General features: G+C 40.5%; 2 protein-coding genes across 10 annotated transcripts in view; both read left to right on the top strand.

Annotated features, from left to right (window-relative positions):
- Positions 1–1599, top strand: part of uso1 (USO1 vesicle transport factor) — a 34314-nt gene extending 32715 nt beyond the window's left edge. For 5 of the 9 annotated variants that reach the window (XM_080412728.1, XM_080412725.1, XM_080412727.1 and 2 more), the window contains one exon: positions 237–1599. In XM_080412728.1, the coding sequence (XP_080268854.1) occupies positions 237–302 (66 nt within the window). In that variant the 3' untranslated portion in view covers positions 303–1599. The remainder of the gene's footprint in view (positions 1–236) is intronic. The other 4 variants (XM_080412729.1, XM_080412730.1, XM_080412732.1 and 1 more) reach the window with 1 other exon arrangement.
- Positions 1600–3073: 1474 nt separating this feature from the next.
- The window catches only part of coro2aa (coronin 2Aa), a 50661-nt gene continuing 36819 nt past the window's right edge, over positions 3074–16915 (top strand). Inside the window, exons 1-2 of the mRNA XM_080449711.1 lie at positions 3074–3096; positions 8059–8191. The gene's annotated coding sequence lies outside the window, so the exon portion shown is untranslated. The remainder of the gene's footprint in view (positions 3097–8058; positions 8192–16915) is intronic.

Here is a 16915-nt window from a genome sequence, read left to right as displayed (position 1 = left end):
AGATGATTCTGGATCTAGAAGTATTTTGATTTTGAATATTAATGTAAAGTTACCAAGTTACACATTTTATATTTTTTTCTAATGCTCTGTAGTTTAGACATAAACTGTGAAGACATCAATGTCCTGATTAAAGCGCAACCTCACACATCTGGGAGGGAGGTTGTAAAGCCACTGTAGTTTTAGTTAACTGTGCTATGTCTGCTCACCCTAGTTAGACTGTCCCTCTTTCCTTACAGGTTGAGGATGAAGATGACATTGATGCCAGGGATCAAACAGATGATGATGAGGAGGATGAAGACTAGAGGCACTGAAGACAAAGAAATGGAGAGAAAATTGGAAATATGGCTGACAAAAAATGACATTTAGTGGACTGGCCATGTCCTAACACACTAGTTGAGAAACTGAAGGATAGGACTAACATTAAAGTGGTTTCTCTTGCAGGCTGCCATGCTATGTTCATTTCTTTCTCTTTACCCTCATCATCGCTGTCACTTGTCGTCCATTTTAATTGTTTGTACATTTTATTTCCAAGATGGAGGTGATTTCCAAGGATTCTGTTATAAATGAAAGCTCAATGAAACCACATTCTCAGTGCATTCATCTCTGCTACTTAAACCACCACCTAGGAGGATACACTTTGACGGATGTTGTTCAACCTTGTTTTAACCTGTACTGTGTTGTTATCACATACTGTAGTTAGCGGCCCAGCAGGACTCAGTTTAACACATAACTGTAGTTAGTGGCCCAGCAGGACTCAGTTTAACACGTAAGTAGTGAGATCACTTCATCTGAAATTGTGTTACAATGAAACAAATGTAACTGTAAACACATTTTATATTGTTTCCCTTTCCCTGCCATTCACTTCAAGAATTAGTTGGCACTCTTAAGTAGAGCAACAAAAAAATACTCATCAAGAAGGCTTTTGGTGTCTTGCTCAAGGATATGTAAAACAGGATGTGGCTGTTTTTGATCGAACCTGTGAGCTTACTGTATAGTAACTGTGTTGAAAAGTCCATCAATGAGGCAGTAGCACATGGTAACCCTTGCTTACCTTCTGTACCCTCAAGTTGGAAAAGGTCACTCACTATTCATTAAGCTGCAGCCAAGGGAAAACTATGGCTGCCAAGGCTATTTCCCCCTGTTCCTCTTTCACAGAGATATGCCCAGAGTTTACAAACACCATTCGTCTTTACACCTCCTCAGCAAGTTAAGTGTACTTTACTCCAGTGGCTCAACTGGTTTCACTCTGGGACACAACTTCTGTGGACCCAAGGCATAAAATAATATTTCTGTAAAGTTCTTTGTCTGCAGCCTTGTTAGACCACTCCCTGACCCACTTTTGGGTCTGAAAACCTATGGTTGATAAACACTGACTGAGCAGCACTATCGACTGTTCCATTTCACTTTGTCCCCCATGACATACTGCTCCACAAAATGCTGCAATACACTGAGAGAAAGTATGTTAAGACAAAAGATATTTTTTGCAACCTTTTGTCTGGTTCTGGCATCCAGCTTCTGTATAATATTGTGTAACTTATCAATTTATGAGCCACGTTGAAATGAATAAAGAATCTATGAATCTGTACACTTCGAGGAAAAATTATACATAACCTACTGTGTGTATATATATACACAAAGTACTGCTGTTACAGTCTGTGTTAAGGCATAGGGTCACGTTTTTATTTGTAGAAGAGAAAGGCCATTTATTTCCCCCGGTTACACTAACAGGATGGCAGCATAACGAAAGCTCTCCGGACTAGATATACGGTAAGCCCCACAAACCTAAATTATTTATATAGTTATCTCCTTTCAGGCCAAACGGACGAAAGCCGGAGATTATATTTTTGCCCCTGTCTGTCTGTTTGTTTGCCCGTCTGTCTGTGAACGGCTAATCTCAGGCATTGCTGGACCAATCTATGCACGCACACTCCCAGTAGGCCAAGGAAGAACCTCTGCCCCAGATTTCTCAAATAGGCCTCATGGTGACGCTATAAAAGGCTGATTTCTCGTTTTGGCCTATAAACATAAAATAGCTTGTACAGTCAAAATGATTTCCCTGGATTCTTTTGATCATGACACAACTCCCCATAAAGGCCCAGCCCAAGATCTTCTGCAGTTTTGCGTTTTCTTCAAAACACATTTTGCTAATACTCCTACAGGTTGTGTTCAAAACTCACACAATTTGGTGCACATTATCTGAGTCCAGATGAATCGGTCAGATTTGTCATATTCCATTTCGATTGGATATAACTGATGGAGATCTGCACTCAGAGGAGCACACTTCTCTAGTTTTTAATTCAAACTGAAAGGGGCAGAATTGCCTACTAACTAGATCACAAAGCAAAATAAACAAGCAACAATTAGTTGTATATGGCAAACGCAAACTCACAGTAGCTGCAATGGCAGCAATCATGGCAATGCAATACTTTGCAGGAAAATATACTGTAAATACCCTGTTTCTCTTTACACCTATTCAGTGTTCTTTTCTCCAGTGGCAATCAGCTGGAGGAAAGGATTCAGAACATGGAGGATATCATGATTAATCACTGACTGTACCTTTAAAAGATGACTTAAAAGAAAAACAAAATACAATATGTAAGCTAATGTCCCTTTAGCAGTGGAATGCTGTATAGTAAGCGGGTCATTGAATCAGGTCTGTCTAGGTTAGTAGGGGATTCAGTACTACTGTGAGTGAAGGAACATGATGACATTGCCCTCTATAAAACAGAATATCCAATTCATATTTAATCAGTCTAGGGCATGTATACAAGACACCTCCCTGTCCTGCCTGATTTCTAATGGGAGTACTTTAAAAACCAGCTAGCCAACAAACGTGTCAAAGCATTTCAAGTACAGAACCGCTGAGCCTGTGAGGGAATGATGTGAAATGAGATAAAGGCGGTTCACACCTGGTTATGGTAAACCACCTCACGCCACTGGAAAGGAGTGTGAATACTTCTCATGCAGCAAACATCTTGTTAATGTGCCATGTGTTCCACAGAGAGCAGCCCTGCACTGTTGCCAAGGCCCACTCCCTCCTCTCTCTGGCTTTCCACCTTGCTAGCCAGCAGTGATGGACAGTAACAGTACATTTACGTGAGTACTGTACTTATTGAATATATGTACTTTTTACTGAAGTATTTGTATTTTTTTGGATGCTCATGACTTTCACTCAAATATTGTACTCTTGACTCCACTACATTTCTAGGAAGGGAAAAAGTATATTATGAATTAACCACTTAGGAAACGGTCACACCTAACTTTGATTCTGCCTATGTGGCCGTCTTTTTGTAATGGTAATGGAGCGTTTTGTTGTCATTGCGCAGCTTTCCGTGTGAAAACTCTGTTCCCATTGGAAACCATTGCAAAAAGATGGCCACAGACACAAATTTGGAGTGACGTAGCCTTTAGCCATAATTCAAATTGTATAAAATAGCATATCTACAAGTTCACAACGCGTGACAATGCGAAGTGTGATTTTTTTGTACTTGTACTTTTGTACTAGATATGCAATTTTTCATTATTATTAATATTTATTGAACATTTCTGGAAAATCTTTGGATCTTTTTTTTATTTCTAAATTTCAATACAATAATGCATTTATAATAAAAAAGAAAATGCAGTTTGTAATTTCTACTTTTGATTACTTTTAAAAAAAGCAAGTACTCTAGTACTTTAGTAGTACTTTAACTCAAGTACAAATTCGACAGAGCAACTTTCACTTATATTTGACCAGGAGTATCTATTTTGACTCAAGTACTGGGGTTGAGTACTGTCCATCACTTATAGCCAGCTCTGACTGAGAGCAGAAACACAAAGAATGACTCCCTGACTCATTACACTAAAGAAAGAATAAAATAAAAAACAATGAGCGTTCTTTAGGGAAGTATTTCTCAAACGTTTTCAAGTCAAGGACCCCCATCTGAAAATGTTTTGTGCCAGGGACCCCAAGAAGGGAAGCGCAGCACAAAGTGAGCTTGTGGTTAAAATGATTGTGATGCTGTATTAACAAATTTAGCTGGGGACCCCGTTGAAATGACCCCTGGGGGTCCCCGGACCCCACTTTGAGAACCACTGCTTTAGGGAGCTATTTTCATAAATGCTTTTGTACTAGAATAAGTCCAGCAGAAACTGAGAAGAATGTCAGTCTAGCACCCTGATGGATTTGACTGTTTTTCTCTCCAGTCAGATCCACTAAAAGTCTTGGTTGAAACTACTTAAGTACATTACATACTCACTAAAACATGTATCTACTTGCTTTAATAATCTCCCTCGCATGTTTTTTATTAGGTTTCTCAGACCATTGAGTGAAATCAAGGGTCCTTCCAGATCTGACTGTGTTGTGTGTTAAAATCTTGGCAGTTTTATAAGTGTAAGAAATATCCACAATCATAAACAATTACATGCATTCCGGGAACCAGGTGGGGAGTTGTATATTACAATACATTTAGTTGTGTAGGAATGTGTCTTACTATGTTATGCTTTTGTTATTGAATATGTTATCTTGGTAAGGACCTTGAAGAGTGGAGCCTGCCTGGTGCTACAGTTTACCAATTCATTATAGTTTTAGTTTACCTCTCTCTTGGCTTGAACTACTTCTATTTGTATTATCTTAACTCTTTATGAATGTGAAATTGGAACCACTTTTCTTAACTGTTGATACATGACAAAGTTATGAACACCTTAGCAATCACTGTATTATTGGGCTGTGGAGAGAAAGGGGTCAGGTCAACATCAACCCAGAAAGAATGACATTTCTGAATTTACTGAAATATTTATTTTTCTTGTTACTGTATTTTACTCAGAAAGATGTGTCTGTCAGTGGTTCTCAAACTTTTAATTTCCTTTTCTTTCTTTTGGGCTTTTTATGCCTTTATCGATAGTACGGTAGGTTGACAGGGAATGGGGAGAGAGAGATGGGGAGTGACACGTGGCAAAGGCCGCCAGGATCGGGACTCGAACCCGCGGCGCGCTGTCAGGCTACATTGAGCCTAGGTGCCACTATGCCAGCCGCCCCCATAACTCTACACAAATGGGACCAAATGGAGTACAATTTGCTTCCAAATTGGTACCATTTGTACACACTGGATGGTGGACGTCACAAACGTAACATCCGGACTTGCGAGGTGCACCATTGCTCCGATCTGCACCGAACTTGGCACAAACACTGTTCAGGGGTATGGCATGAAAATAGTCACACCAGGGGCCACATTGTATAACCCTTACTGTGTATTCCTCTGCTGCTAAAAGGGAAAAAACTCCAGGTAGCACAAAATAGAGCTGCAAGATTAGCACTTTATTGCTCCTTTAAAACCAATGTTGCAAGAATGCACCACAGTTTGGCATGGTTAACTGTTGAGGCTAAATTAACATCTAGTCTTATACAATTTTCCAGAAATACAATTATTGAGGGGAAGCCAGATTTTTTTCAGAGATCAATTATTTAATTCAGGTCTAAAACATGGTTATCAAACCAGACAGGTAAGCACAGGTTATTTGGAACTTCCTAAACCAAATTCATACATGCATAAGAAAGCAGTTATTTATAGAGCCACCCAACAGTGGAACTCATTATCTGTAAATATTAAACAAATCAGAAGCAAATACTTATTCAAAAAATCGCTTAAACAAATATTAATTAGAGAGACCACACAATTGGAATGATCAATATGTTTTTGTACATTTAACCTACGTTCTTATATTATCTCATTATCATTGGCATTTTCATAGTGTAACTTAGGTTTAGACCAGGGGTGGGCAAGATTTATTTCCAGGGGGCCATACTGACTTCGATAAAGTGAGTGAAGGGCCACACATTGTACAATTGAATTGAAACGTGAAACACATGGTGCTGAATTATGTTAAAGCTGCATGAATTTGGTAGACAGTAGCCTACCTTACTACAATAAGGTACAATATATATATATTTTTTACAGCTGTACTGTATCACTCTGGTGTACTCTGGCCTTACAATAAAAAGATTACTTGCATAAAACAATCCACGTCAATGCCGTATCAACTTTTAAATGAGCCTATACATTTAGACAATATCTTATCTTGTCTGATATGCACCACTCCATAGGTCACTGATCAAACACATTGCATTATATTACAAATATGGACTCAAGGTTGACTGTTTCACTGTTACATTATAAACATAAAACATTTGAGTACATACGGATGGAGGAATGCAAGTAGGTATAGTACTCAAATAGTAAATATTAATTACTATTAATTGGAGTCAAGTTAAATATTTTTTTCACAAAACCATTAACATCTGGCAGCCTTTTAGAATGTAAATATATATATTGGGGGGGGGGGTGCATTTTGTTTTTCTTTGAGGACTTGGCGGGCCGGATTAAGATGGTCAAAGGGCCGGGTCCGGCCCCCGGGCCGTAAGTTGCCCAGGTGTGGTTTAGACTGACGAGTGGCAGTTGTTGTTTGTATGAATATTGTATTTTTTTACTTTATTTTTATTTATGTTTTATGTGGACCCCAGGAAGACTATTGACCGCGGTAGCGAATGGGGATCCGAATAAAGAATACTTTGTCATGGTTGTTCGGTGGGGTCTGCCATGACACAATAGTCACACACACACAAAAACTAAATTACACATATGGGTTGCTGCAGCTGTCTCACATCAGTAACATTTCAAATGACCTTAACTCTGTGACCATTGCTCTGATCAGAACAATGTAGGACTAGATTCGTGGCCTTCAAATATAGTATACTATAAATGGTGAAGGTGATACTCAAATATCTCCTTTTACTCAAATGCGAGTCCTTCGCAACAATTTTCCTGTAATGACTGTATTTTAACTCTAAGGGGAGACAAATCCCCTTAAATGTGTTTGTGTACATGAACTTATAGATAGACAGTTGATACCAGTGACTGTGTGGGTACAATACAGGTGCATTTAATTATTGCATCTATAGCAGGTTGTTGGCTTAATGAGCTGCATACATTTAACTTGATTTAACAGAGTATTTAAAAGAAAAGACAATGTTGCCTGTAGTTTTACTTGCCTAGGTCATAAGATGAAATGAAATTGTCTACTTACTAATTATCCAATTCTGCTGCTAATACTACTTTTACTACTAGCCTACACATTTACATCCTCAGTGTAAAACTTTACACACCATGGGTACAGTTTTACACGAAATATGTGAAAGCCAAGTAGCATAGTGTGCATAAGGCTTGATATATAAAACATAGCTATACTTAAACTTTTAGCTTTTAGCTTCATAAAAAGTAACTGAGCTACTGCTAAAAAACACACTACTAAAAGTATCTTGCCATATTGAAGATACTACTTTGTACCTAATGTGGTTGGTAATGTGGCTGAAGACATGTTATAACACTGATTAAAGCTTTTTCGTTACGCATTTATGTATTTATCTTGGGTTTAAAATACATTTCTTTTACCAAAATCAAATCAAATCAGACTCCCTGCAAATCAACAACTTCTGAGTAAATTTTTTGTCTGTGGGCTTCTAACCCAGGGCCAGGAGGACCAGGACCTTGTAGTGCAGAAAGTGGATCAAAATGTGGCAACATGAACGTCTTTCTGTATCCCTCACTGCTCTTTACACAAAGAGTATGATTGCACAGAAAAAAGACTATAAATGTGTAAAAAAGTGAGTGACCTTGTTGTCTGGGATGAAAGTCACAGTCTGCTGTGTGTGTGTTGATAGACCGTCATCCTCATCCTCCACGAACTGGCCGCAGATCTAGTGTCCTATCATCCATTAATACAACAGACATTAGGCCTGATGTACAGTATGTTGGGGGGAGATGCCTCGCCCCACCCCTCCCTCTCTCCACAGTACTCCCCACTCCCTCCTCCTCCTCCTCCTCCTCCTCATCTCTGTCCTTCATCCTCCTCCATGAATCCCTAGTCACAAACACACTTTACATCTCTGTCTACTACGGATGTAAAGCTCTCCACCAGTCAGTGCATGTTGTTTACGCTCCGCATGATGGTTTATGAATGACTGTAGGACTGTTGTTGTGTAAAAAAACGACTTGTCCTCCTTTTATTGGCGTCAAACCGCAGGGGGCAAAACTAGGAGGAACCTGTCCCGGTCCTGATCGGCCACACCGTCCCGTCCACCGGTCTCCGCAGGGGTTCTAGATCTGGTCTGGTCTGTTGCCACCTGCCGACACATCTTCTTGCATGACTGTTAAAGGTAAGCACTGTGTTTAGGTACACACAGAAGGGTTGCAAAGATTGTACAGTCGTTCCTGCTGGTGCCGCGTACCGTACTACTGCAGTTCATTCATAAATCTCTTTACGATATTGTTTTGGAGGTCGAGACGGTATAATTTATTTGCTTTTCATGTCGCTGTGATCATCATCAGTTCACCATCACCATGCGAGTTTACTATGGCTTCCAGTGAGAAAGTCATCACATCTGACAGTGTGGGAAGGGGAAATGTACATAACTTTATATATTATATTATAGCAATGATCGTTCAGTCATTTTGCTAGCAGCTACACTTGTCGTCTGACAACCCGATCAGGCTGCGTCTGAACAGGTTATGGTTATATTGATGCATAATGTCTGTCCAATCCAACCAGTTTCACCGCCAGATGGTTCGGGACGGGCGGCTCTATTGTCATTGCTTGCTTTTGTGTTGTGGATGGACGTAAACACACTTACGACAACAACAGAAAAGCCGTTTGAAAAGCATGCGCTTAATGACCCGCGTCTAATGTTGACCATATGTGAAGTGCTAGTGAATGGAATGGGACCTGTTATGTTCCCGCCCCTCTATCTCTATCTGTACTGCATACACCAGTAACACCACTTATCACTAACAATCAGTGGTGGAAAAAGTACTCCTTTTTTACTTAAGTAAAAGTATCAATACTGCAATGTAGAAATACTCCGTTACAAGTGAAAGTCCGGAATTTAAAAAGTACAAAAGTATTGGTTTCAAAATGTACTTAAAGTATCAAAAGTAGGATGTACTCATTATGGAGACTGTCCCATTTCACAAGTTTTCAAATGTATAAAATGTATACAAATATTTTGAAAATAGCAGATCTACAAGTTCACAATGCCTCTTGATGGGACACATTGTGAGTTTGTAGATCTGTTATTTTCAAACGTTTTTTATAGGCTGAAATGTATACAGGGTTGAAGTGGTTAATGTATGTTTTGTAATAATAATCAAAATCTACAAAGTAACTAGTAACTAAAGTTTTCAAATACTTGTAGTGGAGTAAAAGTATAACATTTGCCTCTGAGATGTAATGGAGTTGAAGTAAAAGTACAGAAAATTGGAAATACTCCAGTAAAGTAAAACAAATACTTCAAAATTGTACTTAAGTACAGTACTTGAGTAAATGTACTTAGTTACTTTACACCACTGCAAACAATTGGCCATTTAAGAGCATTTTAGGACAGGAGATTTACAAACCAGCTTTAGCACAGCATTTGGGAGAGAGCCAGCATTCCACCCTTTGAAACCTAAACGATTTGAACAGATTGTCACTCGTGCAAGAAAGACAGTAATGTGTTCAAAGTGTTACCATTGTGTGGTAATGATTCTTTGGAGGCAACTACAAGTGCAGGACAGAAGCTTGATGCAAGCAGCAGCAAATCTAGCTGAGTATAGGCTACTTTAGGTCCTGTCATCTACCCAGGAGTGAACTCTTGCCAAAATAAGCATTAAGATAATGGGATGTCTTATCAAGGGCACACACGTTGTGTCTTTGGTCTGATAAAACAAAAATATCCAGTCCCTACCCTGTTTGAAGCTGTTTTTGACCTGGGGTCAAAGAGGGGTAAACATCTTTTATTTTTTTTAAATATATTTTTGGGGCTTTTTATGCCTTTATTTATTGTACAGTGTAGATAGACAGGAAACGGGGTGAGAGAAATGGGCAGCAAAGTTAGTCAGGAACGGGACTCTAACCCGCAAAGCGCTGTCAGGCTACATTGAGCCTAAAAGTGTCTGGACCGGTAGGCCTGCAGCGATCCGGGCCAAGGGGGGGGGGTAAACATCTTGACTGAGGCTGCACAAATAACATACCGAAATCACAATAACGCTAATGCAAATAGTTTATATTTGTGTAGAGATAAAGATCTGATTGTCCATTGTAATTCATATCACAAATGTAAATGTTTGGCAAAATACTGAGATATGTTTTTTCCTTCTTCAGTATTATGCAATGTGGGGGGCGCCAATGGCCTAGTGGTTAAGGCGCGTACCACATAGGCTCTATTGCAGACTGACAGCGAGTTACAAGTTCGATTCCCAAGCCCGACAGCCTTTGCTGCGTGTCGCTCCCCTCTCCCTCTATGTGTTCCCTATCTCTCTCTCTACTATACGATCCAAATAAAGGCAGAAAAGCGCAAAAAGACCCAGTGTGTTGCATGCTGTCACACTCAAAGATTGTTTGGGTTTGTGAATATGGATACCGCTGCTTTTTCTCCTCCTGTCCCAGTGAGAACCGCACCACACTTTGATGTGAGGCTATAAAATACTTGGCCACATATCTTGTGGCATGTTATCGGTCAGACTGTTAACACATACCTGAGATTCTCCCAGGTTTTAACACAACCAGTATGAAATGTAGGCCCATGTCCCACCACTGCTTGTGGCTCTTCAAACGTTTAGTACTTCATACATTAAATGTAAAGAACCAGTGGCTCATTTATCCCATTTGCGATTAGTTTGATTTATGTATTTGGACAATGTGATATGTATATCTGCATGCCTTAGAAGCAACTTAGGTAAAGTTAACTCATGTACCAGACAGTCACGGGTATCAAAGTCCTTGCTACTGCACTAGTAATGAGTGCTTTCAATTGAAGGTGTGCCATTGAGCAAACATGCCCTTGAACTCTGGCATTCTGAAAGGCAGATAATTCTCTCACTCAGAAAAGCAGTGATGGTTCTGTTGTTGCAAGCAATAACTTGTGGTAACTTAAGTTCAATGTGCATTTAAGACACATTTTAGGCATTTAACAGATGCTCTTATCTAGCAGCTAAGTGAGTGAGCAGGTAGGGTTTTGGTGTCGTGCTCGATGCTTGGCTGTTGCAGGGATCGAATGTGTGACCTTTCTTTAACATGACTAGTGCTGTACATGGATACATCTTAGTTGAGATAACACCAAGCCACTGTATCATTAGGCTATGTCAGTGTGCTGTGCCCATGGCACACCAATGAGCAAGTCAAATTGTCAAGGCAGGGGGAGGGGGGACTGTATATATAAAATGTTCACCTATAATGACATGCCCAAAATAGGGGCTCCCGTTTGAAAGTGGTCAAAATATTTTGTTAGAATTTGTTTCTGCACAAAGTACTGATATAGTAAATAAAAAAAATCACACCCAGTGTGAAGAGAGTGGTGCCTTTGAATTAGTGTAACTGGTTGCATCCTTGTGTTGCAATAACCTGCAGCTGTTGAGGCCGTGCTCAAACGGACGGACGGACGGACGGACCCACACACACGGTCAAGTGTAGGAGTGGCTGGCACCACTCAAAATATATATATTTTTGGGTAGTTGTATACAGTATATTTCTATAATAATGTGTGGTTGTCACAAAGTCCTAAGGCACACCTGGCCTTGTCTCACAGTCACACCAGTGTGCTTCGGCACACCGTTTGGTAACCCACGGGGCTATGTAATACAAGACTAATGTCTTGAGTCTTAAAGAATCATGAAACAGGCTGTATTTTTGCTATGATTCATATAGACATTAGTTGACATTTACCCATACGCAGGATTTGTGCTATTTAGGACCCACTGCCTGTGTAGAAACCAATGCAGAGTGTGTTAGTGTGTTATCAACTGGCCACTGGTTCAGTTAGTATCAGTTCAATCACTATGATTACATTTAAAACATGCACAAATGTACCTTGGCATACAGTGAGTAGTACTTGAGATGCACAGTCATCAGTAGTATTCACTTCGTAGAATGTGTGAAGTTTATAAGGCATCCATGGAACGCTGTCTGTAATCAACACAGAGGTGTAAGAAAAATCAATCCTAAAGGGCGGTGTGTCATTATGTCATTATGTAACCCGGTCAGATTGTGGACACTGATTGTTTTCATTGTGTTGCTAGGTAACATGCTGCCAACTCATTGATGATTGGTGCTGTGTGTGTTTTTGCAATTAATTGTGAAATTCTAGCAGTCCAAAGAAGGTACGGCAGAGTTGCCCAATCGGACACTCTGAATAAAGTCCACATTTGTGGTCCCAGGGCTTTAGAAAACCATCTGCTTCTGCCTGTTGAGGATGATTACTGTACGTGTGCTGACAATGGTTTGGAAATCCCTAAAATACTCTTATGTAACCTGCCTGCCTGCACACGTGAGCTGACGGACCACACGCTGTCATTGTCACACACAAGGGCAGACACAAATGACCTCATAATCATGCCATTAACCCCCTACCACTGTGACTACCACACACACACACACACACACACACACACACACGCACACACACACACACACACACACACACACACACACACACACACACACACACACACACACACACACACACACACACACACACACACACACACACACACACACACACACACACACACACACACACACACACAGAAACCACCACGTACACACTATACACATACAACGCACCAATATGTGCATACGTCACTACATGTATAGACACACTGCATGTCACACACACACACACACACACACACACACACACACACACACACACACACACACACACACACACACACACACACACACACACACACACACACACACAGTCTCTTGTCATTATCGTGATAAGGACATAATGAATTGTTTGTTGATGTTTTTGTACAGGACATAATGCTTGACTGTGTTTCTCTCTCTTTGTTTGTTTCTGACTCATTTGCTGTTGTGTTTTGTATTTTAACCTCACCTATCAGAGCTGTGTGTTTCTGACATGACAGCTGTCCAACTGTCAGGGATTATCTGCTGCCTCACGCACGTGTGTGAGCTGGGGATACTGAGAGGATTAGTCAAAAAAGAGAAAATCTGTGGATTTTGTCAGTGCCAAGCACCCAGTATCCATATGTACGTTTCACAGAATTCTGCACTATTCAACCTGTAGCTTTGGGTTCCAGTGACACTGCTGGTTTTCTGTCCTTTTACTAAATCAACTGCATTCTTCTGCACAGTAAAATCATCAGTGTTAAAAATGTACTTGACTTATATCTTACAATTAATATCACAATGTTCAACAAAATAGTCACCACATGATTTTGTACACCGTGGTGCCCAACGGGTGAGCCATTAGAAGAGCATTTATCCCCATGTCCCCCATACAGTATGTGTATCTCGGTGTGTGTGTGTGTGTGTGAATATCTTTCACATTTTACGATTTAATAATGTCAGATACCCCATCCCACCGATCCACTGATCACAACACTCGCCCAAATATGGAGCCGGTTCTCTGGCAGAGATAATCCCTCCACTGCTCTCACATTTCTACTTGTCATTGTGCCCAGATCACCTGCAATCAATCACGGAAACGTCAATTTTACTGGACACATGACACTTCCGTTACTGTTACATCATCATTATGACATCAGAGATTCATTGGGATTCATAATGCACTCTGTCATGACATGTTCATTGCATGGCTATTGGCTACCATGCCAAGTTTTAGGTTTGTGATGTGTTGTAGTAGTAGTAGTTGTTGTTGTTGTGGCTGGGGTCTTGAGCCAGATGGGTTAAAGATCACAACAGGACTAATGCATTGTTAATGAGAAGTGAAGAGGTGGACCTACTTTACTATAATGTGTATGTGTTTGTGTTCACTCTATCGACCCCAGAAGCCTAATGTGGACCTTAATGGTCTAACTCCAGAAGATGACTGTCAAGTCTAATATGTATAAGATGTGTGACATGGTAACGGTGTAGCTGAGTCCTACTTACACCGTAAAATCCTTTAATGTAACTGTGAGAGTGTACAAATGGAACCAAATGGACCCTTACGTTGTACATGCTCTCAGAGAAATCAACACTTTACTGTGTACACTGTGGTAATGTTATTGATTTTGTGTTTGTGCTATGGCCAGCGCAGAATTAAGGCCCAAATTATAGTGATTTGATTGCATTTGTTTTGTTCATGTTTCAGCTACAATATTCCATGAGTTGGTCTAGACAGCCCTGCCTTGTACTTGAATTTAGAAGGGATTTATTGGTTTGGTGCAGAATTACCAAGGTTGAAACGGCCTGCTGAGAATGACCTCCCTTCAGCCACTAACACTATGCTATAGCAGTGCTATTGCATAGTGGCTGAAGGGAGGTCATTCTCTGTGCTATAATAGCACAGGGAATACAGTGGGCAGAGGCAGTGTGTGTCTATACAAACAAACACACATCAATGTGACAAACACATTAGTGTTAGCGAGTCAGCAAACCGCCAAGACAGGGCTGTGTATGGCAGTATCACATCATGCTAATGCTGTTAGCTAATGGGCATGATGTGATTAGTATTGGCATTGAGCCTGAGAGCAGGGTGTGTGTACTACTACTATACTAATTTAGATGGTACAGGTAGATTGTGGTACAAGGCAAATTAGTCCCCTAGTGGCGAGAGAAAGAAAGTGAAACTCCTTGACTACTGTTGCTATGGTAGCATGGATGTCCTTAGCTAGTGAAAGTGAGGCCTAATTTATACTGCAAGGTACAACCGTGTCGCTCTCTGAGTGATACAGTAAGCACTTCAGATGTACCCACGTTTTGCTGTCTTTTGCTAAATTATGCATCTATGCTGTCCCTAAGTTCTGCTGTCTTTTTGACCATTTAAAGGTACAAAGATTGAAATATGATAACCTAATAGAGAGAGAGAGACATTGGTGTTTTGTGTACGTTACAGCATGCTTATTTGGAGCTCCTATAACACTCTCTAAGGACCTGTCTGCAGGACAGATAAATTAGACATGCATAAAGGTGTACTTTTACAATGGCTGACACTGTAGCCATTTAATGGCATAATAAGGATCATCATGCTTTGTTTGCCTCTTACAGAGTTTCTTATCGTTCTGCCTGCTGAATAATTGATCAGTGCTTTGCAGTTTTGTCAATTAAGAACAAAGGACATTCAACAGAGGGAGGTCGTTTGTTTTGCATCTTACTATTAAGAATCCGTGTCTGTTTCAGATTGAAACTGTTCTATTCAAATTTTCTCTTTGAAGCCAAAATAAATGTAAAATGACATGGCTCTCTGCATACCAGCAAATAATGTTTTAATTTTTTATAGATTTTTTACAGTGCCCGCCAGGGGATATAATTGTAGACATCTTTGCCTATCTCCAGCACAGCTTAGCAATGTCATAATTAATAGCATTAGAATATATAAATCTTCACTATGACACATGCATGGCTGACTCATTTGTCATAGGTTATAGAAGTGTCAAGGAGTCCCCTTTAAGCCTCTCGTTCCCCACGGTAAGCTCTGCTAACTAATATGTCAGTGAGATAATTGAAAAGCGAGAGTTCTTGTTTGAAAGCTTGCTAAGTCCCCCAGGGCCTGACTGTATGTAGGTCAATTTAGCTATCTCTCTTTCTCTCTAATGTCTATGCATTTTTTATTTATTTATTTATTTGTTAGATTTTTAGTATAGAGCAGGTGTGTTCAACAGGGGGTCCGGGACCTCTGGGGGGTCCTCAGAGTTACTACAGGGGTGCCGCCAAATCTTTGTGGGATAGGAACCTTTTATTTTACATTAACCACTTCAACCCTAGCATCCCTGTTCTGAGGGGAACATTAAGCCGAAAATAGCAGATCTATTTTCAGCAAAGAGGTTTGGGGTAGGGGGGAAAAAGAGCTGCACAAGTACAAGTTATTCAAGTATTTAGGGTTTAATTGGTTAACTGCCTGAAAATAACAGGAATGCAACACAATGCTACACATTGACAGTACTGTCAAACAAGTCTATCTATGAAAAAGTTTAATATGCAACACAATTTTATACAATATGTTGTGCGGGGGGGGGGGGGGGGGGGGCGTTCCTGCTTCATCTCTCTCTCAACTAGGGGGTCCTTGGCCTGAAGAACATTGATACAGAAAACCAAGGCCATGCAGAGAGACATGCCAGACATGACAGGAATCAAATTCAGGCCGGGGTCCTTGCATCTCTCAAGGAGCATGTTGTCCGTGCACTAACAGGCTGAGCCACCAGGCACCCCCATGTCTCTGTGTTTGTATCCTTCTTCCTGTCTCAGAGTAATGATGGTCATTATCTGCTGTGTGGACTCCAACCTTCCGTCATGTGTCCGTCTTGGCCCCTCTTACTGTAAGTCAATAAAGGCATTGATTTACTCTTCAGCTTGACAATCCAATCTGATATTTGTCTTTGCACTGATGGGGAGCAGAGCTTTGTCTGCGTGCCTACATTTGTGTGTGTGTGTGTGTGCGCGTGTGTGTGCGTGTGCGCACACATGCGTGTGCGTGCGCGTGCACTGTATGAGTGCATTAATACAGCCTGATGGGTTCCAGTAGTAAGTGAAGAGGAATCATAATAAATTGTGTTCATTGTTTTGTGAGTGTGTGTGTGCGTGCTAGCCTGGCATGGCCAGACTGAGACTAATGTTACTGGTTATTACACAGCTTGGTTGAATGCTTGATTCTGAGTCAATCACTGAATTCAGCGGTGTGTTATTTCTGACCGATGAGCTCAATAACAGACCGCTGTCTAATCAAAGACTCAGAGCACATGCTACGCTGCTTGATTTTGTGCTGTTTCCAACATGACAGCCATGAGACAAACAAACATGCAATGTCATGTACAGCTAAACATTACCCTCAAGAATGTTTTTGAAAACATTTGAAGCGAGAAATAAACAATGCAATAACCGAAAATGTATTCTATTTGATCAACACTTCCTTGTTTTCCGAGGCGCAACACTGGCAGATTCG

The sequence above is a fragment of the Gymnoscopelus braueri genome (genome assembly GCF_963280865.1).
Source record: "Gymnoscopelus braueri genome assembly, chromosome: 2".
Lineage (NCBI taxonomy): Eukaryota > Metazoa > Chordata > Actinopteri > Myctophiformes > Myctophidae > Gymnoscopelus > Gymnoscopelus braueri.
This window is presented reverse-complemented; position numbering and strand designations above follow the sequence as displayed.